This window comes from Sorex fumeus, unplaced genomic scaffold (genome assembly GCF_029834395.1).
Source record: "Sorex fumeus unplaced genomic scaffold, SorFum_2.1 ptg000034l, whole genome shotgun sequence".
Classification (NCBI taxonomy): Eukaryota; Metazoa; Chordata; class Mammalia; order Eulipotyphla; family Soricidae; genus Sorex; species Sorex fumeus.
Window position 1 is genome coordinate 26775046 of NW_026606091.1, and position 20274 is coordinate 26795319.

The following is a 20274-nucleotide window of genomic DNA, read 5'->3' on the forward strand; positions in this document are numbered from 1 at the left end:
CTCTTCGGATGCGCTTCCCACCCGTTCTGCCCGCCTGCGGCGCCCCCCACAAGGGGGAACACCCATCACTTGTGCTTCCACGGCGGCTCCAAGACGTCTGCATCTCCGCAGAGCCCGCAGACAGGCGCGTCCGAGGGGCCCGCGGCGACTCCCCACTCCCGCCTTCCTTAGGGGGAAGAAGGCGCTTGCCCATCCCTCCCAAGTGCCCGCGAGGGACCACTTGACACTCGCACGCGCGGAACGCCCCGCACCCCGCGGCCCGTCATCTGACCGGAGGCGGGGGTGGGAGGTGGACTCCGAGACCCCCTTCCCGCCCCCCGCTCCATCCCCGCCCGGTGGCCAGCTAGCTGGGCGCGGGGCTGCCCCGCTCCGTCCCGCGCGGGCCCCAGCTGCTCTGCCGCTGCGGGACGGAGCGGGTGCCCGGGGGCAGCCCCGCCGCCGCCCCCCACCCCAGCTCGGCCGGCCGCCCCCTTACCTGCCCCCCGGGAGCTCTCGGGGCCGCTCGCCCACAGCAGCGCCGAGCGCGGGCGCCCGAGCCGCAGCACAGCTGCCAGGACGGCGGCGCGGGGCGGGCGCGGGGCGGGCGCGGGGCGGGCGCGCGGCCTCACGTGACGCGGAGGCGGGGGATGCCGGGATGCGCCCCGGGCTTGGGGTCCAGCTCGCTGGGGGCCCCCGCCGGCCGTCACGGCCGCTCCGGCCCGGGAGGGATGCCGGGGTGGGCAGCCGCGGGCCCTTCCCCGGGGGCTCGGGGCCGGCCCAGGAGCTGGAGAGCAGCAGCCTGCGAGTCCGCACCTGGAGGCCCGGGGCCGTTCTCGCCACCCCCGGACGCCCCCCTTCCCTTTTTCTCGGCTGGATAACAGGCTGTGATGACGCCCCGTCTTTAGGTTCGGCACAGTGCTTGCCCCGCGAGGGTTATACTGCATGTGGCTCTGGCCTCTGGCGGGGTGTTCTGACTGCACAATACGGAACGAAACGAACAGTTCCCGCCCCCTAAGGCGCTCGGTGGAAAATGAAGCTGCTATTCTTCAACCGTGTGCTTTTAAGTTAAAGGGACTGCACTCAAAAGAACCCTAATCTTGTATTTTTGGGACGTCTTTTTGGGTCTCACCCAGCGATGCACAGGGGTGTTACTCCTGGCATTGCTTGGGGGGACCATATGGGATGCTGGGCATAGAACCCGGATAGACCGGGTTTGCAAGGCAAACATCTACCTGCAGTACTATTGCTCCAGCCCCAGAACTCTAATCTTGTATGAGGGAGCAACAGATATGCGGGAAGAAGCGGGACAGGCAGGTGTAGCCTCCCGTGAAGGGTCTCCGGTGGAATGGGGAGCGACAGAGATGCCTCTGTGGGCCCGTGAGGTGTCCAGTTTGCCTGAACCTTACTGGGAGGATGGAAACATGTTAAGTGAGAGGCAGGCAACAGGGGCACTTAGGCATGAGAAAGGTCATCACATCTTAGGTCACCGAAGGGCTGGAGGAAGAGGGGTTGTGACTAGATAGCCTTGTGAACGTATGTGAATTACTTTCTTAAGATTAGACAAAGGTACTGGGAGATAGGTTAAGACTTGGACCGGAGTAAAGATAACGAAGAAACATTTAAAATATTGGGTCAAACTTGGCTGAATGGGAGATGTTAGGGGTAGCCCCAGCCTTCCACTTAATTTACTGACTAGGCCCAGGGAGATGGTCTTCATGGATGTGATTAGTGTTGTAAGGGGAGCAGGTGCAGGGAACTCGAGAAATTGGTAGGTAGAGCATCTGGACTTGCTCAACTCAAGATAGTGGGCCTTGCCCAAATGTAGTCCGGTGAGACAGTAGAGCAGGTAGAGAGCTTGCCTTGCATGCAGCTGACCCGGTTCAATCCTTGGCACCCCGTTTAACCCCCTGAAGCCCAGCTTGATCCCTGAGTGTAGAGCCAGGAGTAAGACCTGAGTTCCTCTGGGTGTAGCTCACAAACAGAAAAACTTCTTTTGAGTTGGAGATGGCTTAAAGGGCTGGAGCATACGCTTACCTGTCATGCAGAGGGCTCCAGGTTCAATCCCTGGCACCAAACACAATTAAGTGTAGCCCCCATCTGCCTCCAGTCCCCCACTCCCAAAATAAAAGAGCATATTCAAAAGGCAGCTGAATTTTGGAAAACAATGTCAGATACAGAAATCTAACTTGGCAATGCTGTGAAGAAGAAAAGATTGCACCGGATCTCCTAACAGTTGACCTCTGTCAGCCCACTGATGTATCAGTTCCTGGTGAAATGTATCCTACAGAATGTTTTCTGCATTCCACAAAAATGCATTCCATCTATTATTACCATATGATGAAATTTACGGATTCTGGCAGAGGTTCAAATCACCATGCAGCTGTTCTTTTATAAATGGAAGGAGGGGGAAAACAAAACCCTAAGCCAAACACCAACAATTTATTTTAAGCAAACACCACACACAAAGCTGCACACACAGTAGCTTGCTCTAGCAGAGAGCACGGTGACTTGGGGCAGGTCAGATCCGAGCAGGGGTGATTTACAATGAGCTTGGTCATTTTTCTTACTGATGACCAGCAAAGCTATGACACAGATACTTCTTTGGAAGGTGTCCCACTGTATAAAGCTGGCAGTCTCCGTAAGGCTAGATTTATGTTTGCCAACATTGTTTTGGCCTTTCAAGCGCTCTCTACAAGAGTGCTTCATCTTTCCCATCAGCAGTGAGAGCATGTGGCGCCGCATGAGAAATGTGATTCCACGCGTACGGTATCAGAGTTTCAATGGGGAACTGTGGCTGCCCTCTCCGCCGGTCTCATCTCTCTTATGAATAACTCCGACCTACTCCCTGCTGACTATTGAGTCTTCTCCTTCAGTGGGCCACGACTTGCTTATCTCTGCAGCTTTGCATACAGTTGGTATGTATCATTAAATGAGTAGGTAAGTATGACAATTTCCTGACCCACATCACCTTTGTTTGCCTTGCTTTGTAGAAAAGTGAAATTTGGGGCAGGAGAGAGAGTTCAGTAGGTAGGGCACTTGCTTTGCATGCAGCTGAGCCGGATTCGATCCCCAGCATTGCCATATGTCCCCTGAGCATTACCAGGAATAATGATAATTCCTGAGCATTGTCAAATATTACTCAACACACACACACACACACACACACACACACACACACACACACACCAAAAAAGAAAAAGAAAAACAAAGAAAGACGTGAAGTGAAATTTGGAGCAATTTCTGTAAGGTCATCCTTGTAGATAGAACAGGCAATCCTTTCCAGCTGCCAGGATCTCAACTCCCACTTTACACTTTGGGATTGAAGCCTTTCCACAAAGCAGATGAAGTATTATATATTTTGTTTCCCCAAATGACCTTGACACTACAAAATACTTCCAGAGATGGGAGCCAGGTGTGGAAGTGGAGTCTTGGGATAATTCTCTTAGCTATACCATGGCAACCGTGGCAAAAATGACTTCGTACACCAATTCACGCGCTGCCAGGATGGTGACAACACTCAGGGTCCTGTGCCTGGGACTTTGGGAAAGGGATGCTTTCATCTTCAGCAGAGATGGCACCCTCACTGTTCCAGCTGTAGATAGTGACCAGGTGACAAAGGGCAGAGTTCTAACTGCCGGGCACCCCAGGTTGCTTCTCTATGGCCTCTAAGTGATACAAAACTAATATCATCCTTTCCATTTCTCTTATCTACCAAAACTCAGGTTTGTGTTTGCAACTCTGACTCCTATAACTGCATAATAGAGAGCTGAGGCTGAAATGCAGGACTGTAAACTAATTCTAATGCTACTTACAATCAGATTTCCAACAAGCCCCATTAGTATAGATCACATTACGTACAGGTAATGATGTCTCTCTGAGACCAGTTGTTCATTAAATTTATACTCTGCCGATGACTAATGAACATTTCAAGCAACTTCATGATGAGGCAGCTGCTACCGAAACATTCACTTACCAGCACAGCAGTGTTCTGTGCAGCTGTCTATGTGATATTAAATTTATCCTAAGTCTTATCCTTTAAGGACATAACCAGACAATAAAATAGTACTGCTAATGTGACCAAGAAAAAAGATGACAATTACTAGACATGATTAAAGCACATTTTCAGTCACAGTAGAATGTCTGCTGGACTAAGGCCGGGTATTTTATTTAGGACACAACTCAGAATATTTCCTGAGAAGACTTCCGAAGATATGGTGTTTAAAGGACAAAATGCATTTGATTTTGCAAGTTTTTACATCTGAGAAAAACCTATTCGATGTTTACAAAGGTGATCTCCATGTTTCTAAGTAGAAAAATGGTCTCTGGCTGGAGTGACATCCAGCGGGGACAGCGTTTGCCTTGTACAAGGCCAACCCAGGTTCAACCCCAGCAACCAATGTGGTTCCCCAAGCATCGCCAGGAGTAATTCCTGAGTGCAGAGCCAGAAGTAATGCCTGAGCCCTACAAGTGTGACCCAAAAAGCCGAGGGAAAAAAAAAAAAGGGAAATGGCCTCCTATTTGCGGGTCTGTAATACTGCGTGCAAATTGGTATGTGACAACTGATCAGTTTCCCAAATGTTGAGAAAAGACCTGGGACTTTATTTCAAAAGACTGTTAAAACATTATTATCTGTGTGTGTGTGTGTGTGTGTGTGTGTGTGTGTGTGTGTGTATACACGTGTTGGGAGACTAGAATACTTAGACATAGAAGCAAACAGTCACTATGAAAGGTGGGGTGCTGGAATGGGTGTTTTTTTTTCATGAAATTGTACTAATTGATTGGCCAGTCTGCCTCATGAGTTGAGGGAGAAGGCAGTTGGAATAGATAAGGGATCACTAAGTCAATGATGATTGGATAGTTCCGGATGGGAGATGTGTGCTGAAAGTAGAAAAAAGACCAAACGTTATAGCCTCGCAGAATCTGTATTGCAAACCATAATGCCCCAAAGCAGAAAGTATGGGGGAAAATGTCTGCCAAAGGAGGAGGGGGAGATACTGGTGACATTGGTGGTAGAAAATGAAAAATATGCACTGGTGGAGGGATGGGTGTTTGATCATTGTATGACTGAAACTCAAACATGAAAGCTTTGTAACTGTATCTCATGGGTGAGTGATAGAAAAAATAAAGAAACTGTACCATTATCAATACTGTAAATTATGGTGCCTAAAATAATGTTTCAGGGGTGAGGGGGTGGTAATGCAACCAAAGGTTCTTGTGTGGTGAAACTTGGAATTGCAGTACACACACCAGCCAGCAGGTGCCAGAATGGGATTTTCTCTCTCCCCCACCCCAATTCTCTGGATAAGCATCTTATCACTCACTGAGCTACATCCCAGGGACAGTGGCTCATCTGTGTTAACATATTTCCAAAAGATTCCTAACTCCTCCAGTTAATTCTTCATCTGAATTTGAGATTCCCCATTCTTCTCCCCCAGCACTCGGGCAGGGCTCTGCTATTCACTGTTACCACCACCTGTATCTCCTGCTCAGAGTCGTTTCCATAATGAAGCAATGATGCAATAGGGGATGTCTAACTCCTTTGTTTGAATCCAGGGGATAGGTGCCATGACTAAATTCTGGATTACTGTGCTCCTCACCTGCCCGGGTCTGGCCCTCGGCAAAGTTTGTGACTCTGAACACAGGGAATATTTTCTGAGGGCTAGCCATCAATTCAGCAAACACTCAGTTCATTCTTTGTGAAGATACCGAGGCCCAGAAAAATCTGAAAGAATGCGTATGCAAGTGCTCCCCCCACCCATATCAGCAATGCTCAGGGTACCAAATGGATGCCAGAGATCAAATCCCAGTAGTTGGGTGCAAGGCAAGAGCCTTACCTTCTGCACCATTATTCCAGTCCCTTTGGGGCATTTAAAAATATATGTATATATTTTTAAAATTTGGGACAGGTGGTAGTTAGGGCCACACCCGGCTGTGCTTAGGGATCATCCTGGTGGGGCCGAGGGGACCATATGTGGTGCTGGAGATCAAACTGGGTTAGGCCATGGCCAAGGAAAAATGCCTGAACCTCAGATGTTTTCTGAACCAAAGATGCTGAGAAAGCCTCTCACATGGCAGTGACCTCTGCCTAGGTAATCCACGTGCAGGTTCTACTTGCCCATTTCCATGAAGAGCCCTTCCACCACGATGGTCCCTGAATTGTGAGTCCTTGGCTGAATCTTCCATCTTGGCTTCTAAACATTTATCTGAGTCTGTTTTCTAGAACAACTTTCTCCAACAGCAGACAACTCCTATTGTTTTCAAACCCAGTGTTCAGACTGTGCATGCAGCTTGACCTGTTCAATCCCTTCTCTGGAGCTCAGCAATCAAGATGCCCGCAGTGTCCTGCTCTGGCAAGCCAGCCACATCCATCAGACAAGTCGAAGCCCTGATGTAATTTTATCTATTTATTGATGCAACCTAACACCGTTTCTGTTCTTGCCTTTACTTGACCTTTTATTCCTCCGACCATCTAAGACCATCGAGGATCTTGAATTAAGGGACCTGATGGCAGTTTCATTAGATGAACACCAGCAGCAGCTCTGGGACCCCGATTCATCGTTGCCCTGAGCCAGCAGATCCTCAGGGAAGAGGCCTACTTCGGAGAACACCTTTGCACACCCCACCTGCCTGACAGGCCTTAAATGACAACTAGCATCACCATGGTGCTTGTTCTCCGGCTGTGGAATGCTGTTCATCACCCAGACTCTGGATCTCTGCAACACCTTCAACCTCTCCCCAGCCCTTCTAGGCATGCTTTCTTTTGTACCAGTGCTCAAGGGTTACTTCTTACGGATCTGGGGCACCATCTGGGGTTGCTGGGGCTTGAACGCAGATCTGCCCTGTACAGCTGCAAGCTCCCTGCCTGCTGTACGATCGCTCCAGCCTTCAGTTATGCTTTCTGACTTCCAGCACCCAATTACTTTTATTTGGGTTTGTTTTGGGGCCATACCCAGTGGTGCTCAGGTGTTACCTCTTGGCTCTGCACTCAGGAATTATTCCTGAAAGGCTTGGGGGGACCATATGCAATGTTGGGGATCAAACTTAAGTCTTCCGTGTACAAGGTAAGCAACCCTACCCAGTGTACTATTGCTCTGGTCCCACACTGAATTACTCTTAAATGACATGAGACACAAATCTGGGAGTTCTCAGCCCACAAACGAGATTCGAAGTCAAGCTCCAGGTGGGATCACCAAAGGAGTTATCGACCAGAATCGACCCCAGAGATCAAAGGGACCAGTGGGAAGGCAAGCCTCACTCCAGAGTTCTAGAGATGGATGGAGGTGATCTCATCAAGGTCCTTCGCTGTGACTGACAGGAAAGAAACGGATGACAGACTGAGAGGAAGAGAATCTACTGAAAAGAAATACTGTGGATACTGTGGCAAGACACCAAAGTCTCAAGTTCTGGACCATGGCTAAGAGTGCTGGATGTCAAGGAACTGCTGCTCTGTCGCGCACACCCAACGGAAGGTCAACCAAGGTCCTAAAGCCAAGGCCCTACCCCTAAACTTGATTCAGGATTTCTCCAAAGGGCTCCCCTCACATCAGATACCTGTTAACAAAAGCTGTTACTACCTGCCCCAGGAAGAAGGGGCAGGGGGGTCTCAGTGATAACCCTGGGGCAATCCTGAACGGGACTCACCACAATTCTGCTCCCTGCTGCCCCAACAGTTTTCTCTGTTCTCAAAGGCAGAGGCCCTCACCCCGCCCAGTTCATGGAGTGGTGACAGAATAGAGTGTAGCAAGGCTGAAAAACACAGGTCTATTGCATTCACTTCAAATGCTGGTGCATGGACAAGCATGTGGCCTGAAGATGTAAGGTCAAAGAACACTGTTCTAAAGCACTTTGGCCAAAGTTAATCTGAGAACACCCTGCCCCCCCCCCCCAAAGCACAGCATCTTCTCCAGTAAACAGACCTGCAGCAGTGATTAAACCAATTTAAAAAAATTCACAGGAAGAGGGACAGAGGAGAGGTAGACTACAGACACTCCTGAAGAAAATAGGTGGGCAGATGTTGGTAGCTGGGTGGGCAGGTAGGAGTCAGGGGCTAAGAAATTTCTGGAAACTTTCTTTCTGAGGCTTCTATTTTCTCACAGAAGGCGCAACCAATCCTCGGAGCTGAGATGCGAGTGTCCACTCTGGAGGTCTGAGGCGAGAGGAAGTGTGGAAAGTGACCCAAAGAGACGCCAGGGTCCTGCAGAACACTGTGGGCCCAGCCGGCTGAGGGGGACTGTCAATGCTTTCCAAGTGGCCACCACAGGCATGTTGTTTTTCCAGCCACTTTCATTCAGCAGCACGAGAGAGGCACAGGACAGGCCGAGTTGCAGTTCAGTCTGGATTGTGCCAGGGAAGTTCAATGAAACCAGAGGAAGAAAGGTGAGGTCAAAACCACAATGGTCAAAACCAGCGAATGGAACTGAGACAGGGCAGTGAAGGACTGACTAGGTGGGATGGGGTGCGGGGGTGCATTGATTATTAGACCTGGTGGAGCTCAGTTACTGCTACTGGAGAAAATGTCCGATTTACTAAAAACAAAAACAAAAACAAAAAAAAAACCCAAACTAGGATAGGACTCTGTGCGTGTGCACACCAGTGTTTGGAGCAGGGTGGGTGGTGGGTGGTGGAATAGTGAGGTGGGAGATGTTTGGTTGATCAGAGAAGGCTAAATTCATCAAATCACTTTCCAGGGAAGGCAGAGTAAGGCAGAAGGGAACTTCTATGAAATACCCACGTGGAGAAAGTTTAAAAGGCTTGAGGTGTATGCTCTACATGCACAAAGCTCCCAGTTTGCGCCAAGCGCTCCTCTCTCTCTCCCCCCCCCCCCCACACACATACTACTAATCCTGAACCTCTGATTATTTATGGCAAAAGGGGCTTTGGATAAGAGTGACTGAATTAAGGATCTGAAGAAGATTCCTGAATTCTAGCTCAAGCAGCTATTAATGATGCTGTTTGCTAAGAAACAGGTTCCAGGCATGATAATAAGGGGGTGGACTTTGGAACTGCAAAACTGAAAGATTCTAGGAGATAGGAGATATTTTGGGGGCATCTAAATATCCAAACATGGCCGACACTTTGACGTGAAATAAACAATGGGAATTTCCTCCAGACAGCTGGTAATTAGAACCACAGCTATGACTAATAAAGTGGAGAAGATAATCCAGGATGAAAAATATGTCAAGAATCACACATTCGGGGCCAGAGGGACAGGAGAGGGGTTAAGCACTTGCCTTGCATGCAGCTGGCCCTGGTTTGACACCCCAGCACTACATGTCGTAGGAAGGATGAGTGTAGAGCCCCAAAATAAAAATAATCACACAGCCAAAGAATAGTCTGCAAACATGGTAGAATATGTACAGTATCTATCCTAGCTAGAAAGAGGATGAGTTCTGCTAACAGGAAAAGCAGAAGGCACACTTTGGAAACTCAAGAGTGCTCCTTCCTGCTTTTCCTGTTAGCAAGAATTCAAATTACTACAGACTTGGCTTTTAAACACCCACCCCAAAAAGCAGCCGAGGAGCAAAATTCTATCTAGGTCATTCAAATTATTCTACACAAACTATTACTGGAGAATTAATAATTTTCTCTCAATTATCCTCATTTCTCTCTACGATCCACTTCAAGAGTCTACAAAAAAAAAAACCCTCCAAAATAAAAAAATACCAACAAATGCATGCAGCTATGGTTGGGAACCTGGCATGAATACTTGGTACCACACACGGTTCCCTGAGCACTATCAGGTGGGGCCCCTCTTAGACAACAAAAAGCGGTCCCAGTAGTGCAGCAAGTAGGGCACTTTGCCTTGCATACAGGTGAATTGGGTTCGATCCCCAGCATTCCACCATATTGTCCCCTGAACACTACCAGGAATAAGCCCTGAGCATGGCCAGGTACGGCACCTAAACAAACAAAATATGCCATCACATTTTCTTGTAGCACAGCGGGTAAGACGTTTGCCTTGCACACAGCCAACATGGCCGACCCGAGTTCAATTCCTCCATCCCTCTCGGAGAGCCCGGCAAGCTGCTGAGAGTATCTCGCCCGCACGGCAGAGCCTGGCAAGCTCCCCGTGACGTATTCGATATGCCAAACACAGTAACAACGAGTCTCACGATGGAGATGTTACTGGGCCCGCTCGAGCAAATCGATGAACAACGGGAGGACCGTGACCGTGACCATGAATATACTGTAATCTTGGCAACAGAAACGTCCCTCACATACCCCTGGTCCCAAGAAAAGCACTTAAGGAGAAAGTACAAATACTCTAATCACTAAAAATCCACAAGCACCAGACAGCATATGATCCACGTAAACTTCCAGAGTATCAAATTCCCTATCTATAAAAGCATCAATATGGATCGGTTATGGCTATTTTTGGTTAAAAATGTGTTTTGCCATTTTAAGTTTGCAGACATCAGCATGCTCTCTCCCAAACATCTGGAAATATGAATGAAACCTACAAACTGCCAACACAAATATCTCTCAGTAACATTTCATAAGACTAACCATAAACAATAAACATCTACCAAATTTCAGGTCTTGTGCCAATTGGTCTACTAGTTTCACCTAATTCTTTTAACATTTTGAATGTTCCGATTATGCTAATTTTACAGCTGGAGAAAAACGCAGCTAAAGACACTAGGTTGCTGAGCTACCTAGCTTCTAGGTATTAGCACCAGAACTCAAAGGCAAATCTGCATATAGTAAAGTCAGGGTATATGGCCACGGAGCTATATACACTGCTAAGAGACACAGAAAGCACCACCACGAAACATAGCACAGGATTAAAACAGTCAGAGAGGGTCTGGAGCAATAGCACAGCGGGTAGGGCGTTTGCCTTGCATGCAGCCAACCCAGGTTCGATTCCCAGCATCCCATATGGTCCCTGAGCACCGCCAGGGGTGATTCCTGAGTGCAGAGCCAGGAGTAACCCCTGTGCATCGCTGGGTATGACCCCAAAAGCTAAATAAATAAATAAAACAGTCAGAGAAAGATGGGACATTGATGGAGCACATGACCTATTTCTACTCCCTTCTAAAATTCTGTTCAATGTCAACAAAAGACTTGTTTGATGTCTAAGCCTAAAGAGATGAAAACCAGGAGAAATAAACAAGTTGGAAGTAGGAAAGCAGGTGGACAAGCAGTAACATGGTAGCCAAGCAAACAAAATTCAATGTCAGCAGTAGGAAAAGAAAAAGAACCCATGGCTACTTCAGAGACTCCTTCAAGGCTCAGAAATTGATGGTCTCATGGCTTCTCTTGAAATCGGAATCAAAGGGGGACACATTCAAATAAGACTGGCTGAAGGGTTAAGAAGCCACACACCCTGCAACTGTCCACACTTAGCATCCCTGACCCAGCACACTCCTCACCAGTAGCTTCTTTTCTTCAAAGAATATTGCCAAGGGTCTTAGGATTGCAGGGTGCCCAATAGTCATGGGTGGGGCTACTAAGAGAAGCAGAGAGTATACAGATATACACCGAACTCAAGACAGAAGACGAAAGATCCAACATGGGAGAAGAGAAGGAATTTCCAGGAGGATGAGGATGATGTAGGTGATCCCAGAATACAGCCATTAGGCAGAGCCGACTCATGGTCCAGACAGGAACAAATCTCTAGGAGACTTATCTAAGGAAACGAGACAAAAATACCCTAACAACATGGAACCATGCCAGAAATCTAGGTGAAAAGGAAAGTGTTCAGTTAAGTTCATAAAAAGATGAGCCCAGAAAGACATATAAGGAAAATTGTAATTAACAACATTTATAATTCTAGTAAAGAATTCTAGTAATATTGATGAACTTAAAACCCACCAAGTACACTGAAAGAAAAAAAAAAGATGTGCAAGTGAAGTCAGGGGAAGTTTGACTAAATCCTTTTTGGTGAAGGTGAGGGGGTCCTACACCCCTCAATGCTCAAGGCTTATTACTGGCTGTGTATGCAGGGATCACTCCTGGTGGTGCTCAGGGACCAGGTACAGGGCAGGGGGTTGAACACAGAGGTTGATCATATGCCAGGCAAGTGCTTTAATCCCTGTACTATCTCTCTGGTCCCAACACCTGAATCTTTATTGAAATACATGGAGAAGTCAACAGTTAGTGTTTAAAGCTTAAAAATTATAAAGTGGAAATACAAACTTGTTAGAGACACAAAGGAAAATACCAGTTTGTTTTTGAAATCAGGTAAATACAGTTGCTTCTCAGAAGATTAAGGTCTATCTCTCCTTCCCAACAAATTTGGGAAAAGTATCTAACTTTAAAAATTTAGGGGCCAGGACATAGAAAGACTGCACTCATCTGTGGAATATAAAGTAAAAGAATGCGAGACTCACACCCAAGAATAGTACAGATGTGTACCAGGAGGATTGCTCCACGGCTTGGAGGCTGGCCTCACAGGCTGGGGGAAATGGCAGCTCAGATAGAGAAGGGAACACCAGGTAAAGGGTGTGTAGAGGGCCCTCTCGGGATGGGAGATGCAGGCTGAAAGTAGACTATAGACCGAACACGATAGCCACTCAATACCTATATTACAAACCACAACACCCAGAAGGAGAGAGCAAAAGGGAATGCCCTGCCACAGAGGCGGGGTGGGATGGGGGAATGGAGTGGGGGTGGTGGGAAGGATACTGGGATCGTTGGTGGTAGAGAATGGGCACTGGTGGAGAAATGGGTACTTTATCATTGAATGACTGAAACGTAAGCATGAAAGTTTGTAAGTCTGTAACTGTACCTCATGGTGATTAATTAAAAAAAAAAAATAGACAAAAAAATTCAGGGGCCAGAGAGGGTAAAACACTTGCCTTGCATATAGCTGATCTGGATTCAATTCCAGATACCCCACACTGACTCCCCTCCCAAACCCCGAGCCTTGCTATGAGTGATTCCTAAATCAGTTAGGAGTAAGCCCTGATCATAACTGGGTGTAGATCAATTACTTGCCTAGCATTTGTGAGGTCCTGAGTTGGATCCTCGAAACCTTCATCTCCCCCAACCCCCAACATTACCAGGGGTGGGCTTCTATCTTTTCCAAAGAAATGCAGCATTTCCCCTTTGGTGGTATTACATATATACAGCATAAACAAATAAGACTGCCTTTCCTACAAGAGGAATACAATTTTATGCAGTTTGTAATAGTCACAATCGTTGTTGATTTGTAGCAATAGAGGGTTTAAGAAAAGCAAAACCCCAGTTTTTTTAATTAATACATTTATTAAAAATATAGTCTAATGGTCCTGTGCTTAAACGTCATCATGGTTGTGTGCTGGCTTCCATAAAACAGCTAGCTGTAAGAAACTCTTCAACAGACAGCAGTAAAAAGGGGACCAGAAATGACAAGACAGTGTCACCGCAGACATAATTCCCTTATAACTGATACTTGCTAGAAAAGGGAATTTGCCATTAGTTACCGTTATATCAACATTGACAGAGGCTGAATATCACTGGCATACGGGCGTTCTAGGACCACAAAATATCTTTTTATACGTTCCAAATAGTTTTGTTTCAGCTATGAAGGTCAGTCACCAGAGTCAAACTTGTTTCTTAACAAGTAGAATTTTTAGGTCCATTCAATCAAAGAGTCTCTTACATCTTTCTGGGCCTACTCATTTGCAGACAGAAGGAGAAACTGTAATCAGGTTCTTCATATCCTGCATTCACATGTGATGACCAGCCTTCATATGCTGTCCAGCTTCTTTAAGATAAAAGGAGCTGAAAGAAAAACAGACCCAGAATTTATTTTGAGATCAACTAACCCACAAGTTACATCAGGGAATTATACGATCAGGGGATAAGCCTTACTAGTTCAACCAGTTTCTCTTTTTCTTTTTTGGGTCACATGCAGCACTGCACAGGGGACCGCATGGAGTTCTGGGTGGGGATCAAAGCGAGGCCAACCGTGTGCAAAGCACACACCTTCCCCTCTGTAATCTCTCTCTGGTCCCTTCAGTTCAACCAGTTTTTGAAAATAACTCCCAAGTCATGGGCAAGCATCTCCTATGCATGGGAGCACATAGAACGCCTGGTCGTTGAAGGCTTCACATTCCAGACACCGTAGCTCCAACCGGCAGAAAGGCAGATCGCCCAGGCAGCTCCTCACTGCGGGTCAGTCCTCTCTCAAGCGAAAATTCTAACGAGGAACCCAGAAGAGCTGGACACTTATTTTGGTTCCCCCACTGATGAAGTCTCACTCATGGGCGATCAAAAACTTTCAATAGAGTTCAACTTCAATTATTACCAAGGTCAAGTAAGATGCTTAAAAAGGCATGTCTTGAAAACAAGGCACTGGTGCTACAGGGACCTAAAACCGTGGTTGTTACTCTCCTTTGTGGAGGCTGGAGACAGCACAGTGGTGAGGACGCAGGTGCCCAATCTGGGTCATCTCCTGACAGTCTGTGACCTCCCCGGCACCACAGGGCCCGAGCACTGAATAGCTAACCAGGTTGAGTATTGCAGGAAGCGGCCCTAAGCACCTCATGGGGAAGCCCAACAGAACCCAAAAATGCATGGTCAAACCAGCGCATAAACTGTTAGGAAATTGCAAAATCATCCCATATGAAATACCACCCACACAGATGACTACCACCAAAACCCAAAACTAACTAGCGTTGGCACACCTGTGCAAAAATGGGGCCTTGTGCAACTGCTGATGGGAATGTAAAGTGGTTTTGGTAAAGAAGCCTGAAGAGATGGTGGTTCCTCCAGAATGAAAATATAAGGTATGCAGACATCTGTGTCAGAGCAGCATTTTCCACAGTGGCTACACATGGAAATATCCGAGTTCATTGAGATGAGTGGATTAGCAAAAAACATGGTCATGCATACATATTGTTTCCCAGCCTAAAAAAAAGGAAACTCAGCCATGCTCCATTTGTGAACCATAGAAGTTTAGGGTTAAGTGAAATGAACCTGTCACAGAAGACAAAGATTGTGTGATTCCACTTATGTTAAATACTTAATAGCAAAGTAATAAAGACATAAAGCTGGGAGGGGGGTGTTAAGGCAGATTCACTAAACTGTAAATGTTAAAACAGAATGGCAAATGAAGTTATATAACAAAAAAAGAACAAAAAAAGGGGGGGGTGGGAGGTGATTCTGACCAAAATGATTTTTCTCAATACATAAAATAAATTTTAAAGCTCCTGAGATCTGTCAGAAGTCAGTAGTATGTCCAGTCTTTTCTAACAAGTCATTTTTGGGGAGGGATGAGGAGGAACACACTCAGCAATGCTAAAGAGTTACTCCTAGCTCTGCACTCAGGAATCACTCCTGGCGCTGCTTGGGGACCATATGGGGTGCCAGGATTAAACCCGGGTCGGCCATGTGCAAGGCAAGCGCCTTACCGGTTGTACTATCATTCCAGCCCCACTTCTACCAAGTGGAGAAAAAGTAATCTTCATCAAATAACCAGATAAACAAATTTTTATTCATGCCACAAAGATCATTCAGCAATAAAAAGGAACAAAATACTAATAAACACAGTACGTACAAACCTTCATATTATTCCAAGTGAAATTAGCCAGTACGAAAGGTCACAAGTGCTTATACTATAGGAGAACAAAAATCTGCCGACCCAAAACTTGACAAAGGTTGGTTTCATGGGAAGGGTAAGCAAACTGAATGGACGTTGTATTTGAAAAAAAGACAATTACATGTACCAAGAGTTCTCGATCTAATTCCTTTAACTCTTAAATATTTGTATTTTTTTTTTAGGGTAGCAAATGGCCCTAACTAACCAACCCCTTCATCTTAGCTAAATGCTTTTAACGGATGGTTGGAAACCATATGGACTAATCAACCATGCGGGTACCTCCGAGATTCTTAATAATATTTTCAAGAAGTCATGTATTTATTAATAATTCTCTCCTTTATTTCTTATCAACCAGTCTGATGCTTTTTGATTTTTTTTTTGGTCCAGCCCCTGAAGAACTTTCCTTCGCATACCAACGGTACAATTTCCCTTATATGAAATGTCCAAATCAAAAAATAATGGCTCCCAAGGATTGGAAAAGGGTAAAATGGAGAAAATTGGCAGGCCAGAAAAGAAAATGCAGGCAAATTGATGTGATAGCCACACACCACCGCTGAATACCAGGCCAGTCTTCTCAAATGGGTGGTAAAAGGCAAAGGTAAAGGCCCTCCCGTTGATCGTCGATTTGCTGGAGCGGGCCCAGTAACATCTCCACTGGAGACTTTGTTGTTACTGTGTCTGGCATATCGAATACTCTCGGTAGCTTGCCGGGCTCCCCGAGAGGGGCGGAGGAATCGAACTCGGATCGGCCATGTTGGCCGCTTGTAAGGCGAACGCCCTACCACTGTGCTATGGCTCAAATGGGTGAGTGTTGATAAAGAGCACTGGCACTTGCATGTTTTGGGGGCCACACATGAAGATGCTCAGGGTTTACTCTGGCCTTACACTCAGAGATCACTCTTTGTGGGGCTCTGGGGACCATATGGGATGCCAGGTAAGCCCCGTGTAAGGGTCATACCCTACCTGCTGTACTATTGTTTCTGCACGGTACTTGTATGTTTTAAAAACTAATTCATGGGCCAAGGATGTGACTGAGTGGTAGAGCATGTGCTTGATTTGTCTGGGTTCAGGGGGCTGGAGCAAGAGTGCAGCAGGTAGAGCATCTGCCTTGCATGCAGCCCACCATGATTTGACCCCCTGCATCCCATATTGTTCTTCAGACACCTCCAGGAGTAATTCCTGAATGCAGAGCCAGGAGTAACCCCTGAGCACTGCAGGGGTGGCCCCCAAACAGAAAATAAAACTAATATGGATTCAATCGTGGCACAGCAAAAAATGTAATAGAAAAAAGGAAGAAAATCCCAACAATTCATAGCCAATACAAAGGTCTCTAAGACACACAAGTTATTTTTTCTTGTTTTTGGTTTGTAACCATCCCCAGAGTGCTTGGTAGACCACCAGCAATGCTCAGGGATCACTCCTGGAAGTGCTCAGTAAGAGCATGGGTGGCGCTAAGGATCTGAACCGGGGTTGGCTACATCTAGGCAAGAGCCTTTCCTCCTGTATTATTTACCCAGGCCAAGAAGTTAACATTTAACCACCAGTGAAGTCAACAAAGGCCAGAGGAGGAAAACGAAGTCTTGAGTTGCAAAAACGTGAGTTGCAAAACGTGGTCCCACGTTTTGAACGATTTGGGAGGTTTTGTTCATCTGAGCAGTCTTCCTGGCCAAGTTACACAGTGGAGCAATGGCTTGCCACTTTTTCCACACCTGAGGACCCTTCCTGGTCTGAAGGCCAGCCGCTGAAAACCCCGCCTGGGAGGGCTGGGGCGAATGAAGGCTAGCACGCACCTCCCCCCCCCCCCCCCCCAGCGACCTTGGCCAAGACTTCCTTTTTCATCAGCATCGGGCCTCTGCATCAGACCAGCCAACACACTGCGGCCGAGCGTGAGAAAATACTGACCTGACCCGGGACCAGGCGGAAGGCGAATCCCTTTAAAGAGAAGGGCCCCTAGCAGGAAAGCTGGCTTTAGACAGCCGCTTTCAGCTTTGCTACCCAAGACTGCAGACACCTAGCTTGCAAAATCTCCTCGGAAAGCCAAGTTCTCGTTTGCAAAAGGAAAAATACATGATCGGTCGGGGCTTACGAACGTCCATGTCTCAGCCAATGGTAAAAAAATTTTTCTTTTTAATTAAAAAAAAATCAATCGTTTGGGTATTCCCTTTAGTGCTAAATTGTTTTTCTTAAGGATATAAACAAGCAAATAAATAGTCTGTCTTATTACACCCTCTCTGCAAATAAAATAAAACCTTTCTTGGATGTCGGCACTGGAGGAAACCTGGGTTCCTCGGAAGCGCGGGATTCAAGGTCAAGTTCACGTAGGAAACGGCGGAATGACCTTGAGCCACACGCCGGGTCCCGCTTCTCCTCGGGCTGGAGGAGAGAACGGCTCCGGGGGTGGCACGGGGAGTAAATTCCCGGGGGCTCTGGCCATGCAAACGCCCCCACGGCGGCGCCGGGCTGCAAGGCGCCGGGCCTGCGGGCCCCCCCACCCGCAAGCCCCCGCGTGCGCTGGGCTCGGCTCGGGACCCCCCCCACCCCGGCGGGCCGGCTCCCCGCTCTGCACCGGCACCGCGTAGGCAAGACACTCACTGACTCGCAGCAGGGCCACGTAGATGAGGAAGTTCCGTATGGAGGAGATCACGTCCTCGCGCATCTTCCGTTTCATCTCCTCGGGGTCCAGCTTCGGCGCGAGGCCCTCGATCCGGAACATCGCGGAGCGGCCTCCCGGGCTCTCAGCGCGGCCGAGCACGGCGCTCCCAGCTGGCCGCCGCGTGCCCGGAAGCCCCGCCCAGGCCCACTTCCGGGGCCCGTCCCCGGCTTCCGCGCCTGCCGACGGGGCGCCGCGCGGGACAATCCGCATGCGACCCGCGTTGTCGGAGAGAAGCGCGGCCGCTAGGGGCCGCTGTGAGTCCGGGGGCGCGGAGCCGGAGCGCGGGTCTCCCGGTCTCTGGAGGCTGAAACGGGCCAACGGCTCGCGAAGTGCGTTTGCGCCCCCAGGGGGCGGTGCGCAGAAAGTATCACCATAAGTAATAATAGCCAGCAATAATTGAGAACTCAGCACAGTTCTGCTTCATGAATAAGGTATGATCTTCATTTCCTAGACGAGAAGTGAAGCACAGAGATCTCAGGAGCATCCAAAGGTCCTCTCCGAGGTTGGCGGGTAGAGGGGAGACGGGTGGAGGGAGCAACGTGCAACGACGGAAGCAAAATTCCTAAATGACTTTTGAGCTGATGATTCGTCCCTTGGTTTAAGTTAATGATTCCAGTCTGTCTGTTTTGAGTATGTTTACGTACCATAAAACCGAAGACTGAGGGTTGATGAATTGTGCTTGGTTTACACAACTAGCAAATGCAAAGTTGGGTTTTATTACCCAATTAGGCCTACTGGACCCCAGACCAACATTGTTGTTGTTTTATAAACATTTTCTATAGCTCTGTGTTCTCATCTCCGGACTTAACTGACCCCATACAAATGAAAATATTGGCCCAGTAATACAGGGTGTATAAAGCAAATTTAGATCGACTCAACATTTTAGAGACTAGAGGAAGGTTTTGAAACCAAGGGAAAACTGTTCTTCAGAAAAGCAGACAGAATGTCAAGTGGAATGCTCTTTGCCCCCACCCTGTTTATCCTTCTAGGGCAGTTAGTGCCTGCCGGATGGGTATTCTAGGTAGTGAAAGAGGAAGCCTCAGTTCCCCCCTTGCCCACTGTTGCTTGCATCTTCATTGTAACTGACACTTTCGGCATTCCTCCAAATTCCTGGGCTCTCTCAGAGTAGGCAGTTTCCTTTTCCCACGATCATAAATTCTGCCCGAGCTTTTGAGCTCATAGGAGACCAAGACAAAATGGGCAATACCCAGGTAGATGGGCAAATAAATAATCAAAAAGGTCATAAATACATAAAGGGCGTTAGTCTTAGATTAATCACACATCTCCGGGAAGCAAATGGGAATCCTCTCACACTTTGATAAGTAACACAAAGACCCACTTTACCTATATTCTTCCCCCCCACCACACACACACACACACACACAACGAGTAAAACTTAACTTAGTCCTACATTACTTTCCTCCTGCTGGGGACTTTCTGTCTCTTCTACTTACTTTCCACTGCATCTTTTTGTTTTCTGACTCTGAGTCTGGGCATCTTTGTTACTCACTATTTTCACTCTTGAAAATATTGAAGATCCCAGGAATCGCGGACCAACACAGTGACCCTCCATCACTGCTCCTGCATGAGTAGGAGTTTGGTGCAGCGGATTTCCTGCCACAAATCCATCAAAGCTATAGTAGAAGGCTGTAGCCCCCAAATGGTGCATGCCAGTGAACCATGTATAATTCTTAGGTACAAACCAGATGATTGAATCACTGTCACTGTAACTATCCTCCCATTGTTCATCGATTTGCTTGAGTGGGCCCAGTAACATTGTGAGACTTGTTACTGTGTTTGGCATATCGAATACGTCATGGGTAGCTTGCCAGCCTTTGCCATGAGTGTGAGATACTCTTGGTAGCTTGCTGGGCTCTCTGAGAGGGGCAGAGGAATCGAACTTGGGTCAACCGGGTCGGCCGCGTCACTTATGTAATTTTTAAAAAAGCAAGAGTATGTTTTTTTCAACTGTGTGTAGAATGTCACTAGCCTAACAATGGAATTGGATCAATTAAAACAGGCATTTAACTCAGCATGGCAGCCCACCCTGTCAGACACAATGTCAGACATAGAATTCTTAGGTTCATTCTTTAGAGCCCCTTCTTCTATAAATCAG

General features: G+C 47.5%; 2 protein-coding genes across 3 annotated transcripts in view; both read right to left on the reverse strand.

Annotated features, from left to right (window-relative positions):
* Positions 1–567, reverse strand: part of FBXO10 (F-box protein 10) — a 46216-nt gene extending 45649 nt beyond the window's left edge. Inside the window, exon 1 of one of the 2 annotated variants that reach the window (XM_056117030.1) lies at positions 476–567. The gene's annotated coding sequence lies outside the window, so the exon portion shown is untranslated. The remainder of the gene's footprint in view (positions 1–475) is intronic. The other variant, XM_056117028.1, reaches the window with a different exon arrangement.
* A 12584-nt stretch (positions 568–13151) lies between these two features.
* On the reverse strand, positions 13152–18308 carry TOMM5 (translocase of outer mitochondrial membrane 5). The gene is made up of 2 exons (XM_056117215.1): positions 18098–18308; positions 13152–13686 (listed from the first exon to the last, which is right to left on the reverse strand). Exons 1-2 carry the CDS (start codon positions 18216–18218, stop codon positions 13652–13654), a joined length of 156 nt encoding a protein of 51 aa, XP_055973190.1. The 5' UTR covers positions 18219–18308; the 3' UTR covers positions 13152–13651.
* Between the last annotated feature and the right edge of the window lie 1966 nt (positions 18309–20274).